Source organism: Nicotiana tabacum, chromosome 22 (genome assembly GCF_000715075.1).
Source record: "Nicotiana tabacum cultivar K326 chromosome 22, ASM71507v2, whole genome shotgun sequence".
Classification (NCBI taxonomy): Eukaryota; Viridiplantae; Streptophyta; class Magnoliopsida; order Solanales; family Solanaceae; genus Nicotiana; species Nicotiana tabacum.
The window spans coordinates 23022530-23046997 of NC_134101.1; the positions used below are offsets into that span (position 1 = coordinate 23022530).

Below are 24468 nucleotides of genomic sequence, written 5' to 3' on the forward strand. Positions count from 1 at the left end.
GTTCCGTTAGGCAAAGTTATATTAGCTCTTCCAGAGCCTTCAATTAGATTACTACTACCAGAAATTGTAGTAACATCTGCCTTACACATACTTAAATGAGAGAAATATTTCTTCTCTTTGAATATTGTATGTGTTGTACATGAATCAATTAAGCAAATATTTTTACAATTGAACTTTGATCCAAGTTTGCTTTGAAAGATATCCATATTTGCTTCCCATGGTTTGACATACAAAAGAAGTATATGAATAAATATTAGTATTTTTAAAGAAAAAAGAAAAAAAATAAAGTTAAACCAATAATTCAATAGTGACCTTTTAATGCATTTTCTGGCAAATTCTAATTATTATACAAATAATTAAGCATCAAATATAATACAATTATAAGTACATTACACATATGACTAATACAACTACAACAAATTTATTTACATGTATAAGTTATTTGCATTTTCCTATACATTGCGTGAAAAATAATTGATTCATGTAAGAAAAGAACATACTTAGGTGCTTCTCTTTTCTTTATTCATAATATTTCATCCATGTACATGAAAATAAATTAAGGGTGAAGTAACAAAAGTTGTTCCAGGGTGCTTGTAAACATCTTCTTAAAGAGAATTAAAGTAACATAAAGAAAAATCAAAAAGCGTTAAAAGATTAGTGAGACTAGGACACTAATTACTTAGATATTACTCCTTGTTTGTGAAATTTATGAAATTTCGGAAATACATATATTTTTAAAAACTACATAAGAAGTATTATTAAGTGCAATAAAAATTATAAGATGTTTATTCATTAGATACTACGAATAGAAAAACATAAAAATCAAGCTGCCCAATCATCTTTAACCATAGATTCATCACCGATCGAGTGATTTATTTTTCCATCAGGGTGCTCAAAAAAATCTGTCACATCTAAGTGGGTGATGTCAAATTCATTTTCATAGACAAAATTAGCTTCAGGGGCTTTATTCTTTAGAGATACTTGATAAAACTCAACCAAATATTTTGGTATACGACAAATATTTGCCCAATGCCTTTTTCCACCGCAACGATGACATTCAGTTTCTGAACCATTTGCCCTTGGCCCTTTTTACTTTTGGTGGTTATTTTTATTTGGGGGGTGATTAACACCAGAAAATTTTTTTCCTTGGCCACGGCCACGACCGCGAACAGGGCAACGACCTTTTCCACGCTTAGAATAATGGGAATACACCTCATTCACTTCAAGCAATGGTATAGATCTAGTGGATCGATTTCTGTGATTTCTCATGAGCAAGTCGTTGTTTCGTTCAGCCACAAGGAGAAGAGAAATCAACCCAGAGTACTTCTTGATACCTTTCTCTCGGTACTGCTGTTGCAAGACCATATTGGAGGCATAAAACGTTGTGAACGTTTTTTCAAGCATATCATAGTCAGTGATAGTATGTCCACAGAGTTTTAATTTAGAAGTAATTATGAACATCGCAGAATTATGTTCAGAAACAGACTTAAAGTCTTATCGTGCTTGTGGAAGAGTGACCAAATTTAAGTTGTCATATCTTTCCTTTAAGCCATTCCACAAAACAAGTGGATCTTTGACTGTGAGATATTCTATCTTCAACCCTTCATCAAGGTGATATCGCAAGAAAATCAAGGAATTGGCACAGTCTTGTGTAGATGCTTTATTTTTTGTCTTTAATGGCATCTCCAAGACCCGTTGCATCTAAATGGATTTCAGCATCCAACACCCATGTCATATAGTTCTTGCCCGTAATTTTAAGGACAACGAACTTTCTTTTCATAATATCAGTCATAATTAAAAGAGGAGAAAAGTTATACCTTAGTCTTCGCAAAGAGCTTCTTGAGACGGTTGAGTATCGTACTGATAACGTGTTATAAAATATAACTCAAAATAACAGTATAGAACAAGGAAAAATAAACTAAGAGATATATAGAGAAAGAGAGAAGATATTCTTATATCTTCTTCAATTGTGTGTATTTTTCTATTTATTATAAGGCCTTTATATAGGCATAAAAAATGAAGAAAATATGTCATTGAATTTGTCATTAAACATAGAAAATATGTCATTGAATATGTCAGTAAGCATTTAAGAAAAATATCACGGAGGAAGAGTAAATATTCACCATAATTTGATATTTCTTATAACAAAAAGAACAATAATCATTTTTTAGTTTTTCCATGTTTTGTAACTATTGGATCGTATATAAAGAGTTAAAGACCAACTTATCCTCCTCAAAATATTATGAACACAGTATAATTAATGAGCTTTATAAACAACAAAAGCAACGAGAAATGACTGAAAAAGCTTGATTTGATCATAAGTGGTAAGTTGAAAGTGTTGCATTATTGAGTTGAAAAGGTGGTAAAAGGTTTGGATTTTTTGAAGCCAATAAACAGCCAAAAGTGAACTCCTATCTTTTAAAGGCGATGGGGAAAAGGCTGTATAGTAAATAATGAGCACTTTTTTTTTCGTTTTCTAATGAAGAAAAGATAAAGGAACGCATTCAAAGTTTACGCTTTGCGTATAAATTGTCGAATTGAAGTGCAAAAACTATATCTCTTTGCTAGTGTAATATGCTGTATTTTAGGTGTCAAATGTGAGGTTTTATTTCGAAAAACGGTGCTAATACCGACTAGGGGTGTACAAACCGAACCGAAAAATCTCACCAAAGCGAAAAGTCAAATCAAACCAATTAAAAAATCTGACTAGATTTGGTTTGATTTGGTTTGATATTGAGTAAAAAATCCGAACCAAGCCGACATATAAATATATAATTTTTTATATATAATTTTAAGATTTTGTATAGAATTTTATTTAAAAGATATCTAGAAATATTTGAGATTGGGATATAATATTTAATAGAACTATAAAGTACATTTATTTTTATTTACTTTAAATAATAGATTGAAATGTGTCAATCATCTCTTTGTTCTTTTATATTCATATGTCAAGATTTATTACATGTTTTTCGAATTTGAAGTGATATTTCGATAATCTAAAATTACATACAACATATCATTATTTAGGTATCATATTGATTTTTATGTTTAATTATTAAATTTTGTTAACCCTGAAAGCGTACATCAACAAAAAATTATTGGTAGACGACTAAGAAAATAAACTACTATGTGTTACTAAAATAATTCTCCCATGAGATCACTTTAATAGATCATATATTTGTTTTTTTAATTTTTAGTAAACATATATTCACTTATCAAAATTTTATCTATAACTTTAATAATGCAAGATTGAAATAATAGTCACGTAACCAAAAAAACCCAAAAATCTGACAAAACTGAACCAATTCGAACCGATATAATTGATTTGGTTTGATTTTGATAAAATTTGAACCAACCCGATCCATATACACCCCTAATACCGACATACCAAATGCTTGCAACTTTTTTTCTAAAACTAAAGAGTTGGCCTTTCAACTTAAAAATACTTTTAGTTTAATCGATTTAACTTTTTTTTTTACTTCAAATATACTTTGTAGTCCTAAAAATACCCTTCGCGATATAAAAACTTTAACCCCCCACCCCACAGTGGCGGAGCCACATGCATTTAATAGGTGTCAATCGATACCCTTTTGTCGAAAAATTACACTGTGTAATTAGGTAATATTTTTATAAAATATGTATATATACTACACATTGACACTCCTTGACTTCTTAGTGAGTTTATTTTTTTATATTTTAACTCCCCTTGATGAAAATCTTGGCTCCGCCACTGCCCCAAAATTGTTGTTAGTACCTTTTCATGTAAATATAATTTTAAATTTATATTTCAAAAAATCCTTTAATGGTCAGTTATTTTAATGAAAAATTTGCTTATCAATCTTTTTTATGACATATACCAATTGTGTATTATTAGTTTCGGCATTTTTATCTAAACACGTAATTATTTATTTATAAAATTAATTTTAGTACTTAAAATATTTTTAGCACTTGATGCTTATCAATAAAAGTACATTTAATCTTTTAAGCCAAAGAGGTTTTGAAAGAAAATTGTAGTTGATGTTTTAAATACAAAAAATTCAAGAGATCTTTTCCTCGTAAACCCAATATATTTAAGAGTTTAAGTGCTACCACCAAGAAGTATGTTGAGATGATTGGATTTCTCCGCTCTTAAGGATGTTTGAATAGAAAAACTTTTTGTCGAGAGTGATTTATCATTTTAGTGTATTTATCCGACTTGAATTTGAATTAGTCACACCATCAAGTGCACATATAATCATTATAAGGGATGCTATATAGAGATTAGTCGGTATTTATTTTGTCCTAAAATTTTAAACTAAAAATTTTAATTTCAGAATAATTCAAAACATCTAAAAATTAAAAATTTCGGACGCATCGACTAATTCTTAAATTGACGCCGTTTATAGTAGCTATGTGGTGTCATTTCTACTTGCATTATAGATACTCCTACATATAACATACTCTCTCCGTTTTAATTTATGTTAACTTATTTCCTTTTTAGTGCGTACAAAAAAGAATGATCCCTTTTCTTATTTGGAAACAATTTACTTTTATGCAATGATTTATAGCCACACAAAATATATGTGCTTTATTTTACGTCACAAGTTCAAAAGTTTTCTCTATTTTCTTAAATTTTGTGCCCACTTAAATAAGTTTTCTTTCTTTCTTAAACTCTGTGAGTATATCTTATAAACTTTTTGACCAATGGTGAGGTAGCCAATTGCATATACTGTGGTCCGCAGCAGCAGTAACTGCACTTAAATCCCCGCAGCCCTTCTCTCTTTTCTCTCTTCTTGAATACATAATACTGTTTTCTCTCTTTTTCAGTCTCACTGTCTCCCATCTTTCTCTCTCCTTTATATCTCTGTTTATTTCCCTGTCCAGTTTCCAGCTACATAGTCGATGCAAATTAAATATACAATCAATAAAACATCCCAATCAAGAAACAAACAACAATACTAGAAACTGAGGTGGTCTCCTAAACTTTCCTTTTCACTTCCCAGAGGTACTGGGAATGTATATGTAGTATACAAGTTTTGTTTTTCTTTTTATATGCATTATTATTATCTCCAAAAAAAAATCATATAGTACATATCCATGCATCAAAGGGTATGAAAAACTAATTAAAAAGCTTTCTTTTAATTTTCTGTTTTAATCATATATGCACAGCTTTCTCTTTTTCCTTTTCTTGATCAAGTAATTTGAAACAAATGTTGGGATTGTGACGTTTGTGTATTCACATGGTTTAGTACTATGTTGTCTTTTGCTTTGTTAGTATATTTGAAGATCTCATACACGGGGTTTTGTGTTTTTGTTGTTTTATATATGTTGCAGCATGTCCTCTCCCTAATAGCATAGTACTCTACTCTCCAGGGGAGGAACTTTGATATATATCTTGTACTACTTAATTATATGCTCTCTCCTTTCTGGGAATTATTGAATGTATTAGCTTGAAAATTTAAACCAAATAGTATATGATATCATGTTTGGTTTGCACTACGAATTTTTTCAATGCTTCTACTGAAAATTCTACAGCTTTTGATTGATGAGGAGAATTTTGGGTCTGCAGATAGATGAGAAGTGACCATCTTAATTAGAGGCTCTTTAATTTGGCTGCCTGAAAAGGATGCCAGTTCAGAAATGGTTTGCACTGAGAATGAATTATTGGGTTGGAATGATTTCCCAAAAGGACTTAAAGTTCTTCTTCTTGATAAAGACTGCAATTCTGCCTCTGAGATGAGATCAAGGCTTGAGCAAATGAACTATATTGGTAAGATCTCCTTTCTTTCTTTCATTTTTGTTAATTTACTTTTCTTCCTGTTTTTTTTCCTTTGACTTTTGAAAGATAGCCAGCAGTTGCCTCTACAGTATACTGGTTTAGTAACCGGTGATTTACCAATCTATACAAAATGTCAGCTTAGTGTTGAAGCTATCAGTGTGATTGATTTGACAAGTAACAAAGGCTTTTGGTAGTCTTCCTTCATTTTCGAATTAGCTTACGACATCTCCTAGAAGTTTCTTCTTATTTATGGCCTTTGGATGAATCTGCTTTAATTTGTAGTCCTCAACTTGCTACTCATCCCCAGCAATGTTTGATAAGGCAAAGACTCTTCTCGAGTTGAGAGAGCCTCTAAAACGCCTTGAGGCGAACCATATGTGCAAAGTTTTAATGATTGGATAGATCATGTTTGGGATATTCCATCTGTTGCAATGCTTCATTTACAACATATGCTGCTATCCTTGCTTTTGTTGATCAATATAAGTCGCTTCTATTTTTCTATTTGAAAATGTTATCAATCTTTTTCTTTTGTTGAACCTTCCTGAAAATTCATCTTCATACATGTGACGAAATCATTCATGTCCTTGCAGTTTACGTGTTCTGCGATGAGACTGAAGCTTTGTCTGCAATCTCAAGCAAGTTGGAAGTATTCCATCTAGCCATTGTAGAGGTAAAGCTTTTTTTTTTTCTACACTAGGAACTTTTACCCTTCAACTTCATATTGTTTTCATGTAGACATTAAGCTTGGATTGTGATACATTTATGTTTTATGGAGAAACAGATTTTCTTAAGTTATTATATGCTGCAACTAAAACAGCTTTAGTGCTCCTTGTCCATTTTCACTTTATAGTGGTTTATTACCAGAACCAAGGCCAATGTTTTCTTACTGTTTATGTATGTGTCTGTAAATTGTCAACAGGTAACTGCTGGCAACAACGATGGAGGTCTCAAATTTCTCGAAAGTGCTAAAGATCTGCCGACTATAAGTAAGTGCTTCTGTATTGTAATTAGAGGCATAATCGGAAGTGCTAAACTCTTAAATTTACTAGTTATCCTTGTGGTTACCAACTGTTATAAGTGAAAGTTGTATCTTTGTCCTAAGTTCTTGGAATTGATACTTACTTCATTAAGATAAATCCAGTGTTAAGTCATTGCTTTTTCCTTTTTTTTTTATCTTTCATCATTTTTGTTTTTAAAGTGATTCTCGATTTATAAAACAATATTGTAAAAAAGGGCAACACAGTGTACAAAGTATCCTGCTTTTACGCAGGGTCCGGGAAAGGGCCGCACCCCAAGGGTGTGATATAGACAACTTAATCTAATGCAAGCATTAATAGCTGCTTCCACGGCGAACGCAGCCTATCATAAAACAATATTGTGAAAAGCACAAATTATCTCTGCTTAGAAATATCATGAAACAATAAAACTTAGAAACTTTACTTGCTCTTACAGTGTGAAATATTTCTGATAGAACAACTTTAATCCCTTTTTTTCAGTGGTGTCAAGTATTCACTCTATTAGCACCATGATGAAGTGCATAGCGGTGAGATCTCGTCTCTCAGATTTTCATTTGATGCAATTTTTTGGGTAATTAAGTGAAAAAATATTAAATTATATCAAAAGAAATTTTGATGTTTGCAGCTTGGTGCAGTTGAGTTCCTTCAGAAACCACTATCAGATGATAAACTAAGAAATATATGGCAGCATGTAGTTCACAAGGTTCTTCCTAAACTTAGTTCAGACTGTTGAGCTTATTAAATGTAGAGGAAAATCTGACTTTTATTAGCTGGAACAGGCATTTAATTCTGGAGGAAAGGATATCTCTGAGTCGCTTAAGCCGGTTAAAGAATCTCTTTTGTCCATGCTAGAGCTCCAACCAGTAAAGAGTGAAGCAGATAATGAAAATTCTAATGGAGCTGAGCCTTTCACTTCAATGGTGGAAAACCAAAAAGAACCACCATCCTGCTGTGACAAATATCCAGCTCCTTCAACTCCGCAACAGAAACAAGGAGTAAGGTCAGTGGACGATGGTGATTTCCAAGATCATACTATCTTGTCAACTGAACAAGATAGTGAGGTGAATGAAGGGGACACAAAATCTGTCGAAACTACTTGTTGCGATTCTGTTGCTGAGACTACTGCCCTGGTGGATTCTCCAGGGCGACTAGGAGAGGCTATCACAAAAGAGGAGCATGATTCTGCTGCTGATCAGAAGATGGAGGATCACATTGCTACTTGTTCACCAAGTAATGACTGCCCGGGCAATGGCAGTACTCGTTCTGCTGACCCTAGTAAAGCATCTGGTCTCCATAATTCAAGAGGGACAAAAGCTAATAAGAAAAAGATGAAGGTAAGATGGAACAAGTGCTGACTAATTCTATGACTGACAATCTTAGTAATAATGTATTGGGTGTCCATGACTGCTAGTGTTAAAACAATAAATAGAATTTGATATTTGGCTGGTAATCAGAATAGGTTTGGCTTGTGCTTTTTTTAGCATTATGTAGTTAACTGAGCATAGATCTTAGAATCCTGCTTTATTTTGGATCACTTGTTTTTGGATATCCAGGTAGACTGGACACCTGAACTACACAAGAAATTTGTTAAAGCAGTAGAGCAACTCGGTATAGATCAAGCCATTCCTTCTCGAATACTAGAGCTGATGAAAGTAGAAGGTTTGACGAGACATAATGTAGCTAGCCATCTCCAGGTTGGTTGAGTTTCTGCTCTATGGTGATTTAATAGACTTTTTTTTCTTTCTTAATTCAAGTTATTTCAATACGTGAAAATGAATGCAAAAGCAAGCCTTGCCTGTTGGATGGAAGGGAGCAAGATACATAACTTTATAAGGAACAAAAAGAAGTCCTAACTTGTCTAAACCATGCTCTGTTTGGTAGGATGAGAAACATTCTGGCTGAAATTTTTTCACGAAAAATGTTCTGATTTGAAAGATTAGTAAACATTGTCATCTCCAGTCTGTTTTGCCTGTCAAGCCAAGTAAAAGTTGGTGTCATCTTACAAAGTTTTTACGGATATTTTGTTCAGCTTAATTAAGAACAGTATCGCCTTTTAAATTCCATGCAGAAATTTAGGATGCAACGGAGGCAAATTTTGCCAAAGGAAGATGAGAAAAGATGGCCTCGTCCTCAACCTAGAGATTCAGTACAGAGGAGCTACTATCCACATAAACCTATCATGGCCTTCCCAACATATCAATCAAATCATGCACCCGCCACTGGTCAATTCTATCCCCCCTGGGTAGCACCAGGTAGCTACCCAAATGGTGCACATATGTGGGGTTCGCCTTACTATCCTGGATGGCAACCGTCCCAGACTTGGCACTGGAAGCCTCATCCAGGGGTAATATTTATGTCCTTAACTAAATTACTTCTGTTTAGCTGAAAGTAAGTGTTTCACTGAATTCCGAGTTCAAAGAACTATAAAAAAAAAAACTGTTATTTGATGATCTGCAGCTATATGCTGATGTATGGGGTTGCCCTGTTACGCCTCCATCTTTCGGATCATGTCCATTGTATTTTCAGGTAAATGCGTAGGTGCTACTATCTTCTTTAAATGTTTGTGTTCAATTCAGCAATATAAACTGGCTATTCTATGTGAATGACCACTTGGACTATGTTCATGAATCATGACTCTTCACCATTGGTTGGAAATTGCAGAATGCAACTGGATTACACAGGGTTGAGGGAATACAGAATAGATATAGCACACTAGGGAAATCAGTTGATCTTCACCCGGTAAGTTTGTCCCTTTTACTATTGTCAATTTGTCATGGTTTTATATAAACTCAGATTTAAATTTCAGATATCGGGAGTTCTCTATGGTTAGTATACTAGGAGAGACTTATACTGACAAAATATATTTTCCCCACTTTTGCAACTGGAGAACAAAAATCAATAAACAAATATTTCAGTTTAGCCTTGTGAATTCTTTTGCTAGTAGTGCTTGCTGAACGAAGGAATGCAATGAACAAGGAGGTTTTAGGTTATTAGCCAAAAAAAAAAAAAAAAAAAAAGAGGTTTTAGGTTCAAATGCATTTTTTGCTCTTTTTTTCCATTCCCAATAAAGCGAGGAGGAGAGAAGAAAAAGAACAAATACCCGTGTTGAACATGCGTAAGGGCAGGGAGGTGGTATATAGGTTAAAAATACATAATTTTAAACGTTGAACACTCTTAATGAAATTTCTGCATTCGCACAAATTCTAAAAAAAAAACACTACAAATTAACAAACGTACTAGTACCAAATATTTTCATACATTCATAATGAATTTACGTGCCATAGATGGTGTTAGTTATAAAAATTACTCTGAAATGCTATGTGGGATTTTTGCAGGCAGAGGAAGTGATTGATAAGGTAGTGAAGGAGGCAATAAACAAGCCATGGTTGCCTCTGCCCATAGGCCTAAAACCTCCTTCCACGGAGAGTGTTCTCGACGCGCTCTCCAAACAAGGCATCTCCACTGTCCCTCCACGCATCAACGGTTCTCTCCGCCCCCGCTGAAACGGCTATTGCCACGCTGGGTCAGATACGCAGAGGCACGAGCAAGGGTCGTAATTACACGCTCTAATCAGACAAAGCACGTGGCGCTGACTAGACCTGACAGAAAGATCCTTTCGCTGATCCGATAAAGGTCTTGATCGTGTGCTGTTTCCTTTTTGTTGTGCGGCATAGAATGGGCCACGTTTATGGCTTTGATTAAGCCGGAGAAATGTTAGAAATTCTTGTAAATAGTAGATCCCAAAAAGTAGCGTCACCTTTGTAGCCAAATTCGGGATATTTGGGCTGTTGAGTGGGCCATGTTGATTGCCTTTGGAATAATGAATTGGGTTAATGGCGTTGTGGGGCTATATTCGGGGAGTACAACTTTTCAATAATCTTTTTTAATAATGAAATTAAAAAAAAAAACATCAAATACGAATTTGGACAACATTTATCCATCATATAAATACTTTTGTGACGAGGGGAACAGCGTAAAGACTAACTTTAGGGACTCAGGTATTTTTCTTCATAAACATGATTAGTACTTGTAGCTCTCAATTTTCTTAGCACATAAACAAGGAACAATTCTTTTTGGCGGAATACCAATATTTTCATCTAGATACTTCAACTTAGGCTTGTTCCTGTTAGATACTCTAACTTTATTGAATATGTGTCTATTAAACACAAACATGTCAAAAAGTTTTGTTAAGTTTTATTAAAGTCAAAAACCATGTGGCTTTTTTTATTTGATAATTTTTGTCACGTCAATGCATGTGAAATACACGCACCATATTTTATTTATTGATTAACTTGTGTTTAATATACACATATTCAATAAGGTTAAAGTATCTAATAAGAACAAGCCTCGGTTGAGGTAGCTAGCTGAAAATATTGGACAAGTTTAAGTAGCCGCATATATATTCAGACATTCTTTTTTTCCTTTCTTTTTCTTTAACAAGGAACATATCAAAGTATACAGATGGCGTCCAAATACTTTACGTAACATTCAGTCACTCACAATAATCTGCTGGCGAGTGACAGCTCTCAATTTTATATCAAAATAAGTTTGACTGTCCAAATAGTGTTTCACTAAAGGGTAATTGTTTTTAGCATTCATATTAATTTGCCCCCCAAAAAAATTGTTGCTGAGTGATAGCCAAACATTTGTTTGAAAAGCTCACGAGTCGTGGACTCGTGGTCGGTCCACTATGTACTCCTACGAAATTATTAACAAATTCTGTTGTAGTTGGAGTACAAAAACATTTGGCCCAGGAGGACAAGAGTTTGACACTATGTGGTCGGAGTTATTCAACAATCGTATGTTTCTTCAGTTTTAAACTGTTACTATGTGACCATATTTGATCAGGCACGAAGTTTAAGTAAAAGATGAAGATTTTGAAATTTTTGATTTAAACAGTGTCATAATATTCTTGTGGCTATAAGAACTTGTTCTTAAGGGTACACAGGAAGTTTTAGTTTGAGTTGTTTTTCGAACATAGAAATGGTCACTTTCTGGAATTGATCAAAATGGAAACAAGGTCACTAAACTAAAATGGAGGGAGTAATAGATTTTTGCCCAATTTTTTGACCCTCCAAAAACCTGTATTGACAATACCTATAGAGCCCTGTTGCTTCATCTATATAGTAAAGTGTGTGTGTCTGCAAATACATACATACATACATTCATGCGCAGAGAGAGAGATCTGTTGCTCTTACACTTGAAGTTTGAATGGTGTAAAACTTTTTTATTATTCCTTTTTCCCAAAATTAAAAACTTATTCATTGTGCTGCGTTAAGAGGATATCTATTGTATGTGACTATTTCTAAGATTTTTCTTGTTTTTATTCTTCCAACAACAATATACCCGGTCTCATCCCACACTGTGGGGTCTGGCGAGGGTAGTGTGTATGCAGACTTTACCACTATCTTGTGAAGGTAGAGAGGTTGTTTCCAATAGACTCTCGGCTCAGGAAAGCATAAGCACCACATTAATGAAAAGATAGACAAGGATGGACGGCACCCAAAAGCCATGTAAAAGCAACATAAAAACAACACGATAATAAGATGATCAAAATGAAAGAAAACGACGGGTAGTCATAGAAATCTACTACCAACAGAATGCGAGAGTGTGTACTAATACTACCGGTATGAACAATCTAGACCACCTACCCTACTACCCTAATCCTCGACCTCCACACCTTCCTATCAAGGTTCATGTCCTCGGTCAGCTGAAGTTGCGCCATGTCTTGCCTAATCACCTCTCCCCACTTCTTCTTCGGCCTACCTCTACCTCTCCGTAGGCCCTCTAATGTCAACCTCTCACACCTCCTCACCGGGATGCCTATGCTCCTCCTCACATTTCCAAACCACCTAACCACTAACCAGTCTAAAGAATTTATTCTTCCAAGTCTCACATAAATATATATGTGGTGAGACTCCTGTTCATTCATTTCTATAGTGCTGGCCCCTTTTAGTTACCGTGATCCTACTAATTTAACTAGAGTAAAATATTTGAAAATGTAATGGTTTCTATAGGTTTGGCTACAAAAAAAAACAAGTGTGAAAATACTATAGAAGATATTGTCCACTCTGCTAGCAGCTACAAAGCCAAAGGTAGAGAAAGTAAAAGGAATTTCATGCCATTGGAGGATCCAGTGAAATAAGGGAGAAAAATTCTGAAGAAAAATGTTGCACGAAGAAGCTAAACAAGCGAGTTAGTGAATCAGAAGGCGTAAATGAGGGGTTGTACTCCTACCTACTGGAAAATGCTACTCACAGAAGAATCATCATGCACGCGCCAAATTGTTTCACCAAGAAGGTTTGCAACTGAAAGAACAGTCAGCTGTGGGAAATAGTTTTTATCCATCACTGGAATTGTGTTTGTAGTGATAACCTCTTGAAATAGGCCACTTGACAACCTTTCAAGAGCTGGGGGGCTGCCATCACAAAATAAGCAACAGTTGATTAATAAAGGCAACAGCAAGCGATATGCATTATGACTAAATTACTAACCAGTCTAAAGAACTTATCAGAAATGTTGAAAGCCAGAGAAAGAGAGCAATAGCATTTGTATGCAGTAGACACAAAAGAGCCATCATAAGTCTAGTCTTGACATCAATGTTGTACAAGTCTAACACAAGGTAGACCTCCCATAAGGCCATAATGTCCAATTCAACACCTAAATTTGCTTTGAACGATATGGATGATGTTCGAGAGAAGATATTTACATGATGATTTGAACTTACTCCCATATGGGATTCTCTACATCTAGAAATCATTTTATCTAATCTTTGAAACTACAAAAGACTACTACACCAGTTTTTCTCTTGTATTAGGTAATGCTGGATAATCTCGCACCAATTATCAGTTCTAATTCCACAACACATGGACAGAAGACTAATATGTCAGTTTGAATAAGTATGGTGATTCCATATTTGCACAGGGATCAACCATGCTCCCATTCCATAATAGCTACTGTTGCAATAAAAGTGGAATTTAACCCTGAAAAGCCATTATTCATGGACAACCAAAAGGATAGAACAATTTTCACACAGCAACAGTCCTGCTGCATGTTAAAACACCATATACAATCACGTGCGTAAAAATGGATCCATATTTACCAAAATGACAACGCTGCTGAAAGCTTACTCCAAAATATATCTAAGATTTTCACATATTTGTACAAAAGCAAAGTAATGTTACCTAAAAACAGCATGTGAACAACATGCATAAACTTCCCTTGCTCCCACATCGTGCAGAAGTGCTGCACCTTTGGCAATAGTCCCTAAGAGCAAGAGCAACAGAAACTTAAGGAAATTTATGTAAAAACTGTGATGGAAGTTCTTGTTGAGACACTTCACAAACTTAAGAGTGACGATAATAGAAGGTAACATATTTCCACGCAACGAATAAAGAAGGACACTCAAATCACTACAGTTGACATTAACATCTCTTCGAAACGGTAGAAGAGAAAATCAGGACCAGTTAGTGGCTAGCCAGAGTGTCCAATATATGTAATCTAGCCCACCTGCTGTGTCAATCATGTCATCCAACATGACTGCAACTTTTCCTTTAACATCACCAATCAGGTTCATAACCTGTAAGCAACAACAAGACATGGAGTCAAGGACACAATAGGATGCATGAAAAGCAACCAAAAAAATGAAACTGATCCTAGAACTTAAACATGTTCATCACATTTTATTGCTTTGTGTAGTACAATGAAAACTCTTTGACTCGTGTTCTTTGTATTCATAGACTATGAAGCATGTGTGCTACTGGCTTCTGCCTATTTAGGTGGATAGTTATTATTTATTCTAGAAGGTGAAAGTGGTAAAACATAAATAAAAAATTTGGTTGATGATTCACACACAAGAGAGCAAACGATACATGAAAATATAGAAACAAATAGAGGTGGAAAGTATAGAACCATTGTAGACAAATGCAGACAACAACTAAAAGACCACTGGACGAAAATTATTTGATGTCTTAATCTCATTAAACATTGGCCTAGATCAGGCATACTGCGAGAGATCACTGCAGCAGCAGTCCTTACATCACTTAAATTATTTTGTGAAGATTTAGTTTAGTTTCTTTGCATGCATGATGTGAAAAAGCACGGGAGAAAATATGTTATTGATATTGGATGATAAATACAATACAAGATGTCCCTATTTATAGCTATACACTACTAGGAGATATTACTCCTCTTCCAATGTGGGACAAGACTACACTATACATATCTGTAAACTAACACTCCCTCTCAAGCCGGTGCATACACATCATATGTACCGAGCTTGTTACACATGTTAACTAATACGAGAACCAGTAAGAGACTTAGTGAAATATCTGCTAGTTGATCATTCGACTTTACAAACTTTGTAACAATATCTCCTGAAAGTATTTTTTCTCTGACAAAGTGACAGTCGATCTCAATGTGTTTAGTCCTCTCATGAAACACCGGATTTGACGCAATATGAAGAGCAGCTTGGTTATCACACACTAGTTCCATCTTGCTGATTTCTCCGAACTTTAATTCCTTGAGCAACTGCTTGACCCAAACTAACTCACACGTCGCCATAGCCATGGCCCGATATTCGGCTTCGGCGCTAGATGGAGCAACTACATTCTGTTTCTTGCTCTTCCACGAGACCAAATTACCTCCTACTAGAACACAATATCCAGACGTAGAACGTCTATCAAAAGGTGATCTTGCCCAATCAGCATCTGTGTACCCAACAATCTGCCCGTGGCCTCGATTCTCGAATAGTAATCCTTTGCCTGGAGCTGACTTTATATACCGAAAAATGCAAACAACTGCATCCCAGTGACTATCACAGGGAGAATCCATAAACTGACTTACAACACTCACCGGAAAAGAAATGTCAGGTCTAGTTACTGTGAGGTAATTCAATTTGCCAACCAACCTCCTATATCTCGTAGGGTCTCTAAGAGGCTCCCTCTGTCCAGGCAGAAGCTTAGCATTCGGATCCATAGGAGAGTCAATAGGTCTGCAACCAATCATTTCAGTCTCCTCAAGAATGTCTAAGGCATACTTCCGCTGTGAAATAACAATACCTGAGCTAGACTGAGCGACTTCAATACCTAGAAAATACTTCAATCTACCCAGATCCTTAGTCTGGAAGTGTTGAAAGAGATGTTGCTTCAGATTAGTAATACCATCCTGATCATTACCAGTAATAACAATATAATCAACATAAACCATTAGATAAATACACAGATTAGGAGCAGAATGCCGATAAAACACAGAGTGATCAGCCTCACTACGAGTCATGCCGAACTCCTGAATAATTGTGCTGAACTTACCAAACCAAGCTTGGGGGGACTGTTTCAAACCATATAGTGACCTGCGCAATCTGCACACACAACCATTAAACTCCCCCTGAGCAACAAAACCAGGTGGTTGCTCCATATAAACTTCTTCCTCAAGATCACCGTAGAGAAAAGCATTCTTAATGTCTAACTGATAAAGAGGCCAATAGCGTACAACAGTCATAGACAAAAAGAGACGAACAGATGCTACTTTAGCCACGGGAGAGAAACTATCACTATAATCAAGCCCAAAAATCTGAGTATATCCTTTTGCAACAAGACGAGCCTTAAGTCGATCAACCTGGCCATCCGAGCCGACTTTGACTGCATAAATCCAACGACAACTAACAGTAGACTTACCGGCAAGAAGAGGAACAAGCTCCCAAGTGCCACTCGCATGTAAAGCAGACATCTCGTCAATCATAGCATGTCGCCATCCTGGATGAGATAGTGCCTCACCTGTAGACTTAGGGATAGAAACAGTGGACAAAGAAGATATAAAAGCATAATGAGGTGACGACAGACGATGATAACTTAAACCGACATAGTGGGGATTAGGATTAAGTGTGGATCGTACACCTTTGCGGAGTGCAATTGGTTGACTAAGAGGAGACAAGTCCGCAGTAGGTGCAGAATCTGATGCGGGGCGTGAATCACCTGGGCCTGATGCTGGATGTGGACGACGATGATAAGTCAAGAGTGGTGGAGCTGCAGAAGGTTGAACTGGATTATGTGGAGGAACTGGAGCTATAGGTGGTGGAGCTACAACCGGAGCTGTAGGTGGTGGAACTGGAGCTATAGGTGGTGGAGCTACAACTAGAGCTATAAGTGGTGGAGCTACAACTGGAGCTGTAGGTAGTGGAGCTGGAGTGACTGAATCTCCAAAAGATGAAACTGGTAGTACCTCAGAAATATCTAAGTGGTGACCTGAACCTGTGAAGTATGATTGGGTTTCAAAGAAGGTAACATCAGCGAACATAAGGTACCACTGGAGGTCAGGAGAGTAGCATCGATACCCGTTTTGTGTTCTCGAGAAACCCAGAAATACGCACTTAAGAGCACGAGGAGCTAACTTATATGTTCCTGGAGTAAGGTTATGGACAAAACAAGTGCTTCCAAAGATACGGGGTGGAAGAGAGAACAAAGGTAAGTGGGGAAACATGACAGAGAATGGAACTTGCTTCTGGATAGCTGAAGATGGCATACGATTAATAAGATAGCAAGATGTAAGAACTGCATCCCCCCAAAAACGCAACGGAGCATGAGATTGTATGAGTAGTGTACGAGCAGTTTCAATAAGATGTCTATTCTTTCTTTCAGCTACCTCATTTTGTTGAGATGTGTACGGACAAGATGGGACAAGATGTTTGATGAATAATCCCATGAGATTTCATAAACTGCTGAAATGGGGAAGACAAATACTCTCGGGCATTATCACTACGAAATGTGCGAATAGAAACTCCAAATTGATTTTGAATTTCAGCGTGGAAGGTCTGGAAAATAGAAAACAACTCAGATTGATTTTTTATCAAAAATATCCAAGTGCACCTGGAATAATCATCAATAAAACTGACAAAGTAGCGTAATCCCAAGGTAGAACTAACCCGATTAGGACCCCAAACATCCGAATGGACTAAAGTAAAAGGTGACTCTGCTCGATTATCAAGACGCCGAGGGAAATGGGAGCGGGTATGCTTACCGAGCTGACATGACTCACACTCTAGAGCTAACAAGTGAGATAAATCAGATACCATTTTCTGAAGTTTTGACAAACTAAGATGTCACAACCGTTTATGTAATAAATCTGGTGAATCAGTAACTGGACAAGTTGTAGAAGGAAGACAAGATGTGAGTCCATATGATTTAGCAAGGATAAGGTAATAAAGTTTGTTTGATTCACGCCTGGTACCAATGATCCGCCCCGTACTGCATTGCTGTATAAAAACATGGTCATCAAGAAATAAAACAGCGCATTTAAGTGATTTGGCTAAGCGACTAACAGCTATAAGATTAAAAGGACTATTGGGAACATAAAGGACTGAATCTAAAGGTAAGGAAGGAAGTGGGCTTGCTTGACCTATTGCAGTTGCCATGGTTTGAGACCCATTGGCCATTGTGACTTTTGGAAGAGATTGAGAATACGAAATAGTAGTGAAAAGAGATTTGTTACCAGAAATATGATCTGATGCACCTGAATCAATGACCCAACACTCAGAGGATGAAGATTGGGAGAAACAAGTCACGATATTACCTGTTTGAACAACAGAAGCTATCTCAGAAGATGTCTGCTTACATGCTTTATACTGAAGGAACTCAATATACTCTGCTAAAGAAACCATCCGACTATTCAAAGCATCGGTTCCCATATCGCTACAATTTGTAGTAGTAGGGTTAACTTGAAATAGTGGAAATAAGTAACTCCTGTGAGAAAACTGAAGAAATAGCTTGAAAAACACTGTTTACAGCAGGAAAACAGATCATTGATCTGTGCCGGAAACACTGTAGCTCGCCGGAAAATTCCAAAGTTATCGGAATTTGTCGTAACCAGGATGGATAGACTCGGAATTCCTTTGCGAGCAAGCTATCCTGAAGAAATATTTTCAAAAAAATGGCCGGAAAGGTCATTGTTCCCGCCGGAAAAATATAAAAGTGGTCGGAATTTGATTTGAATTAGATAGGTAGGCTCGGAATTTTGAGGAGAGCACACTGTCATGAAGAAGCTTCGCGAAAAAATGCCGAAACCCTCGCCGAAAAAGTTGTTGCCGGCGCGTGGAGGAGCGTGGCGGCTTTTCTGCCGGATAAAATCTCAGGGGTTGGTCGTCGGAGGATGATCTACCTCGTGGTGGTATTGGTTTTAGCACAACACCGACAGAAAGTGACTTTCACTTAGACAAGCCTTAGGTCACCGGAAAAATTGCACGATGACTAAGTTCTTTCTTCCCATTTAACGCTGGAATGACGCACAACGATCTTTTCTCACTAATGCTCTGATACCATGTGAGAAAGCACGGGAGAAAATATGTTATTGATATTGGATGATAAATACAATACAAGATGTCCCTATTTATAGCTATACACTACAAGGAGATATTATTCCTCTTTCAATGTGGGACAAGACTACACTATACATATCTGTAAACTAACACATGAGATGACTCGGACTCGGCCAATATAATGAGTTAATAGTAGAACCCAAGTTAGATCCACACAAGGATAAACATAATTAAGACGAAAAATTTCCTTCAATATATGGGAAAGAATAACTTCATGTTTAAAGATTATATTGCTCAACTACATGGAATACCTTACGGAAGAAACTTCATTGCACCCACTATCGAATTACCAGTCATAAAGATCTTTTACAGAGCATTTATCATGGGGCCTAAACTCAGTGGCAAGAGAGGGCCCCCAAAAAATCAGGGGGGGCTCTTCTACCTTCCTTTAATCCCTTAAAAAGTGGAAAAAGAACAGAATTAGGAGTGAAAGGGCTTCAAGAAGTTAGGATTCCACGAAAAAGAAACTTGCTTGGCTCGTCCATAACTTGGCTAGGTCGACACCGGGGACTAAAGTATGATATAGTGGTGGAACTACATCCCCACATGTGTTTTTTTAAAGGGTAAGTATTTTAATTGATAGCATCAGAGGATGCAACGAAAAATGCAATTAAGATTAGCTCCATTGCATATTAGTTGAATTTGTGCACATTGCACCAGCAAAAGAGGTTAGTCAAACACCTAGCTTTCAGAGAGTGGTTGCGAGTTAGAAATCCAACAAAACACCTGTGATTTCTTTATATCCATATGCACCACAAAAATACCGGCAGGAAACATTAGCCAGATTTTCTTCACTGGCTTTCTAACTCTCCAAAGACCCCAGCTTGTACAGGCATCTCTAATAAGTGTAAGACCAACACTTTGGTCTCAAGCCAAATCAGACTATGAAAAGGTTTTGTCTCACCTATTTTGTTTTCCCATACTTACCTGGAAAAGGAATACCAAGCACACTGATGTAACTGGGATACATCTACCTCATATATTTATCAAATTAAGAAACCGAATGCCACAGGAGATGAAAACTGTATTAAGTGTGAAATCGCAAACTCCAGCTCTGAAAATACCTCAGCAAGATTGTGGCCCTGGCGTCTTTTGTCGATAATGGCTAAAGGTGCATCAGATAACTTTTTTGCAAAAGCACGTGCTCTAGCAACTCCTCCAACATCAGGAGAGACCACCACCAGATCATTGGAACAAATCTTCTTGCTAGCAAGGTAATCAAGGATAACAGGCTAGCATGTACAGAAAAGGCAAACTGCCTATCAGCTAAATAAATTTTCAGTTCTTAATGATACTAACATACTGAAAGATTACCTGACAGTACACATGGTCCACTGGAATGTCAAAATAGCCCATGGATTGCCCAGAGTGAATATCACAAGCAAGAACACGATCTGCACCTGCTTTCGTTATCATATTTGCAACCAATTTGGCAGCAATGGATTGACGACCTTGTGTCTGAAGCCATAAAAAATATGATAAATAAAAACCTACTTAAAATGTTCCTTTTTGTTAATTATTTATTTATGTCAAAGACCAGAAGCTGCAAACATCGTTTCCTTTTCTTTTCAACAAGTGATAACTCCTTGGAGTCAAAAAATATGAAAACTAAACAAACATAAAATCTGCACACAAAAGAAACTTGCCTTCCTATCGGCTCTGGCATATCCAAAATATGGAATCACCGCGGTGATTCTTTTGGCTGAAGCCCTTCGGCATGCATCTACCATCACCAAAAGCTCCATGAGGTTTTCATTGGCTGGAGGGCAAGTGGGCTGAATCAAGAAAACATCACAGCCTCGAACACTCTCCTGCAACTGGACATAAATTTCACCATCAGCAAAGCGCTTGATGTTGATCTTTCCCAGTTCAAGCCCCATGTTGCAAGCAGTTTCCTAAGCGATAAAGAAAAAGACTGCATCAGCTGAGAAAATAAGTATGAAATAAAAGTTGACAGTATTTCAATGGATTTCACAGCTCGAATAACAATTCATGCAGCAACTAAACATTTTAGACATAGATAAGGACGGTGGCAACTTTTGAAAAAAGTAAAATGAAGAAATACTACTCAATTATCCTTCTTTTTTGTTATCCATCATCCTTCTTCACTGGTCTTCCTGCTTAATTTTTTTAATTTCAATTTTCATCACCTTGATATATAGGACCGGAAAATTAAGACCACAAAGAAGAGAGGGGAGGGGGCTGTTTGCTGTAATCCTTAACATTATTAAACTGAATAAAATGCATTTCTACTTCACTTCCCATACAATCTTTAAAAGACTGGCAATCAATTGGAGTATGAAATATATCAGTTAATTCAGTTTTTACTTCACGAGGAAAGAGAAATTGAAGCAACAGTGTCCACCTTGAAACATAAACCATCTTCTGTAATAACAAACTATAACCATGTAGGCACAATGGAATAAGCTCAAGGGAAGGAAAAATATACAGTTACAGGGAGTTCCACATGATTTAGTGACCTTTTACTCGTGTGACAAGTACACGTCATGTGTATTTGTTTGACACGTTAGATGATGACAAACTAAGCTACTAAGACCTCATATATCCCCCATCACAATACCCCACCCCACCCCCCACACACAAAAGAAAAAGGAGAAGCAACAAAGTCTTAAAATAACTTACTCCCTATGTTCCAATTTATAAGACACTCTTTCCATATAGGAAGCTCCAAAATGTTTAGCATTCTATTTCTATACCACTTTTCAAAATTTAAATTGGTCTTAGATGAGCTTAAGTGGCGCAACATGGTCAGTGATTCATATAGCCAATCCGAACTTGAGTTTGGAATTGAGGTGTAGTTGTTTTTTCCGGGATTCAAATTCATAAGACTATTCTGTCTTGAAAGACCTACAATTTCTTGGAATCCATGCAGAATTAGCTTAAGATAGGGAACAATGAAAGAAAAAGATCAATATAGGTGTATATCAACTAGTTGGGAATATGTTTGTCATGTTAGCACGTTTATATAGCTCTGATGCTTTACTAGGAGTATCTTAACCAATTTACTAGGAGAATCTTAACCTTTTAAATATATATATGTTACTTTTACTTCTATTTGGTATGATTATGGATGATATGAGTTTAAATGGAGAAACATGGTCAGTGAGGATTCAGACAGCAACTTGATTGGTACTGAGGCGTAATAGTTGTTGTTATTCACACTTTAACTTTGATGTGATATTTCCCTCTTTTTTGACCACATATAAGTTATCAAGTTAACATCTTAAACATCATGCCCAGTCAAACAATGCCACATAAAATGAAATGGGTGATGTCACATAAAATGAAACCGAGCAAATTTATACTTCCACCCTTGTCCTTAAGAAGCTCCATCATCAAAGCACACAACAGTATACAACTTTTCGGGTGGGGAAGAGGTTGGGATACTACGTGATACAAGTCAACAACCTGTCTATCGAAGTATCAACTTAGAATCTTGGAAAATATTGAATGTAACAGCCAACCTTTCATCGTTCAAAATTTACAGAGAATATATAAGAGGATCCCAGTGTCATTCAAGAGAATAGGGATAATGTTACACAAAAGTAAATTAAAATGGGAGATCACAAAAGGTGGACAGAAAGTAAAGTGGGAGATCACAAAAAGTGGACAGAAAGACCTTATAGTGACATCAAAGACAATGTCAGTATATGGCATTACTGATAACTAGGCATCCCCCAAGTCCATCATATAGTCATATATAGAATTATTTACCTGAGAAAGTGAAGGATTTGCAGTTCCGGAAAATATCTTCAGCTTGGTGCTGTTACTTTTAACTGCATTCTGTAAGCGTTTCGCTTGCAAGAATGCTGAAAGTGTCTCGTCATTAATAATTGGAATAATAGGCTTCTCATCCACTGGCTTATTGATTTCACAATTCTTAGACAAAAAAATGGACAAGCATTAATAAAACAAACAAGTTTAATTTGCATTAGCTCCACAGACCTTGAACCAACCAAATAGGACATTTGACAAAGTGAAGAAAAAGAAAGTCTTTTTGCCTTCAAAGAGATAGACCTTTTGTCTCTTATTCCAAACTATAGACAAACAGTAAAAGTTTCTACTCCAAGAATGGCAGCATTCAGAGTACAAAGTTATAACAAACTAATCATTAATATATCATAATCTTTTAGAGATATTTTTAATTATTTATAATTTCTATATATATATATATATATATATATATATATATATATATATATATATATATATAGTACATGATCCAATTTCTTTTAAGGTAAATACATATACAAGAATTCTACCGAAATTCTAGTATGACTATTTTGGGAAAGAACGAGTAAAGTAGAGAAGCATAATAATAAAAATAAAGGGTGGTGGAAATTACATGTTACACATCATAATCATTTGTCATAACTTATAAACAAGAACCAAATAAGAAACTATGAGAAAAGGGGGGGAAAGAGAGACAGTAACCAAAAAAAAAAAGGATTACTTTCATTACATCTCCTCCATCTAAAAGATCAATAACCAAATTAGTTTAACTGAAAGTGGTCATGAAATTCTGCCTCAAGTCAATGACTGACTGATGAATAACTACATATGACTACATTGAATTTATTTTTTAGACTAATCATCAACCAATAACAAAGCTTAGATAAATGAAATTAACCATGACAAACAAATGAGAGAAAGAAAAATGAGGAAGTTAATTAGTACTTACTACTACGTAGCTGGGAAGCCGGGTTCGTTTGGTAACGAAGGCTGTGTGTCTGAGTCTGAGAGAGGAGCAAGAAGAAGAGAAGAGACAAGTAGAGGAAGAAGAGAGGGAAGTTGAATAAGACGATGGCAAAGTTAAAGAAGCCATCAAAATCAGAAATGGATCGGCAGTTGAGACTTGAGGAAGAAAGAGGTCGACTCGCCGAGTTTTTGCTTCTCTTATTTGTGTGGGGCTGCTTTTGTTGTCAGATGATTTTGTCTCCTAGGTTTGATAGTGACAACAATCTTTCTTCTATATAGTGGCTATATAGCACTACTTCACGTGTTGCTTTCTTTTAAGGAAATAAAAAAGAAGATATAACGTGTTTTTGTCCTTTTATTTTCAAGTACTACGTGTTGTTCGTTGCTGGAGCGGTGAGCACGCTCCAGTTCTAATCAAGAGTTTGTGAGTTCGAGTAATTTCAAAAATAAGTTGGGGAGTTTCTTGAAGGGAGGTAGCCAAAGGTCTATCGGAGATAGTATCTCTGCCCAAGGGTAGGGATAAGGTCTGGTACACACTACCCTAGGTAGGGACAAAGCCTACGTACACACTATTCCAAAAGTGCAATTGGGTGGTCACACTTCCAAAT

At 36.2% G+C, this 24468-nt stretch overlaps 2 protein-coding genes across 5 annotated transcripts; one reads left to right on the forward strand and one right to left on the reverse strand.

Annotated features, from left to right (window-relative positions):
* The first annotated feature begins 4727 nt into the window (after positions 1-4727).
* Positions 4728-10624, forward strand: LOC107762223 (two-component response regulator-like APRR2). 4 transcript variants are annotated; one of them, XM_016580565.2, is made up of 12 exons: positions 4728-4984; positions 5549-5749; positions 6349-6428; positions 6678-6744; positions 7255-7301; positions 7400-7477; positions 7554-8108; positions 8328-8468; positions 8843-9118; positions 9232-9300; positions 9436-9513; positions 10110-10624. In XM_016580565.2, the coding sequence occupies exons 2-12, from the start codon at positions 5620-5622 to the stop codon at positions 10275-10277; spliced, it is 1689 nt and encodes a 562-aa protein (XP_016436051.1). In that variant the 5' UTR covers positions 4728-4984; positions 5549-5619; the 3' UTR covers positions 10278-10624. The 4 variants fall into 4 exon arrangements, with proteins under 4 accessions (XP_016436051.1, XP_016436050.1, XP_016436052.1 ...); XM_016580564.2 differs by having other exon boundaries at positions 4728-4949; XM_016580566.2 differs by having other exon boundaries at positions 4974-5088.
* Positions 10625-12870: 2246 nt separating this feature from the next.
* On the reverse strand, positions 12871-24121 carry LOC107768671 (ribose-phosphate pyrophosphokinase 1-like). The gene is made up of 8 exons (XM_075243538.1): positions 23844-24121; positions 22877-23041; positions 20788-21036; positions 20456-20599; positions 20206-20373; positions 14284-14353; positions 13959-14040; positions 12871-13192 (listed from the first exon to the last, which is right to left on the reverse strand). The coding sequence occupies exons 1-8, from the start codon at positions 23985-23987 to the stop codon at positions 13012-13014; spliced, it is 1203 nt and encodes a 400-aa protein (XP_075099639.1). The 5' UTR covers positions 23988-24121; the 3' UTR covers positions 12871-13011.
* Positions 24122-24468: the final 347 nt, after the last annotated feature.

Coding starts and splice junctions, on each gene's coding strand:
- LOC107762223 (XM_016580565.2), top strand. CDS start 5,620: ATGGTTTGCACTGAGAATGAATTATTGGGTTGGAATGATTTCCCAAAA. Junction 5,750..6,348: donor TGAGCAAATGAACTATATTG/GTAAGATCTCCT, acceptor ATGTCCTTGCAG/TTTACGTGTTCTGCGATGAG. Junction 8,109..8,327: donor CTAATAAGAAAAAGATGAAG/GTAAGATGGAAC, acceptor TTGGATATCCAG/GTAGACTGGACACCTGAACT.
- LOC107768671 (XM_075243538.1), bottom strand. CDS start 23,987: ATGGCTTCTTTAACTTTGCCATCGTCTTATTCAACTTCCCTCTCTTCT. Junction 23,042..23,843: donor GGCTTCCCAGCTACGTAGTA/GTAAGTACTAAT, acceptor TTTTTGTCTAAG/AATTGTGAAATCAATAAGCC. Junction 20,374..20,455: donor TGGACCATGTGTACTGTCAG/GTAATCTTTCAG, acceptor TGTACATGCTAG/CCTGTTATCCTTGATTACCT.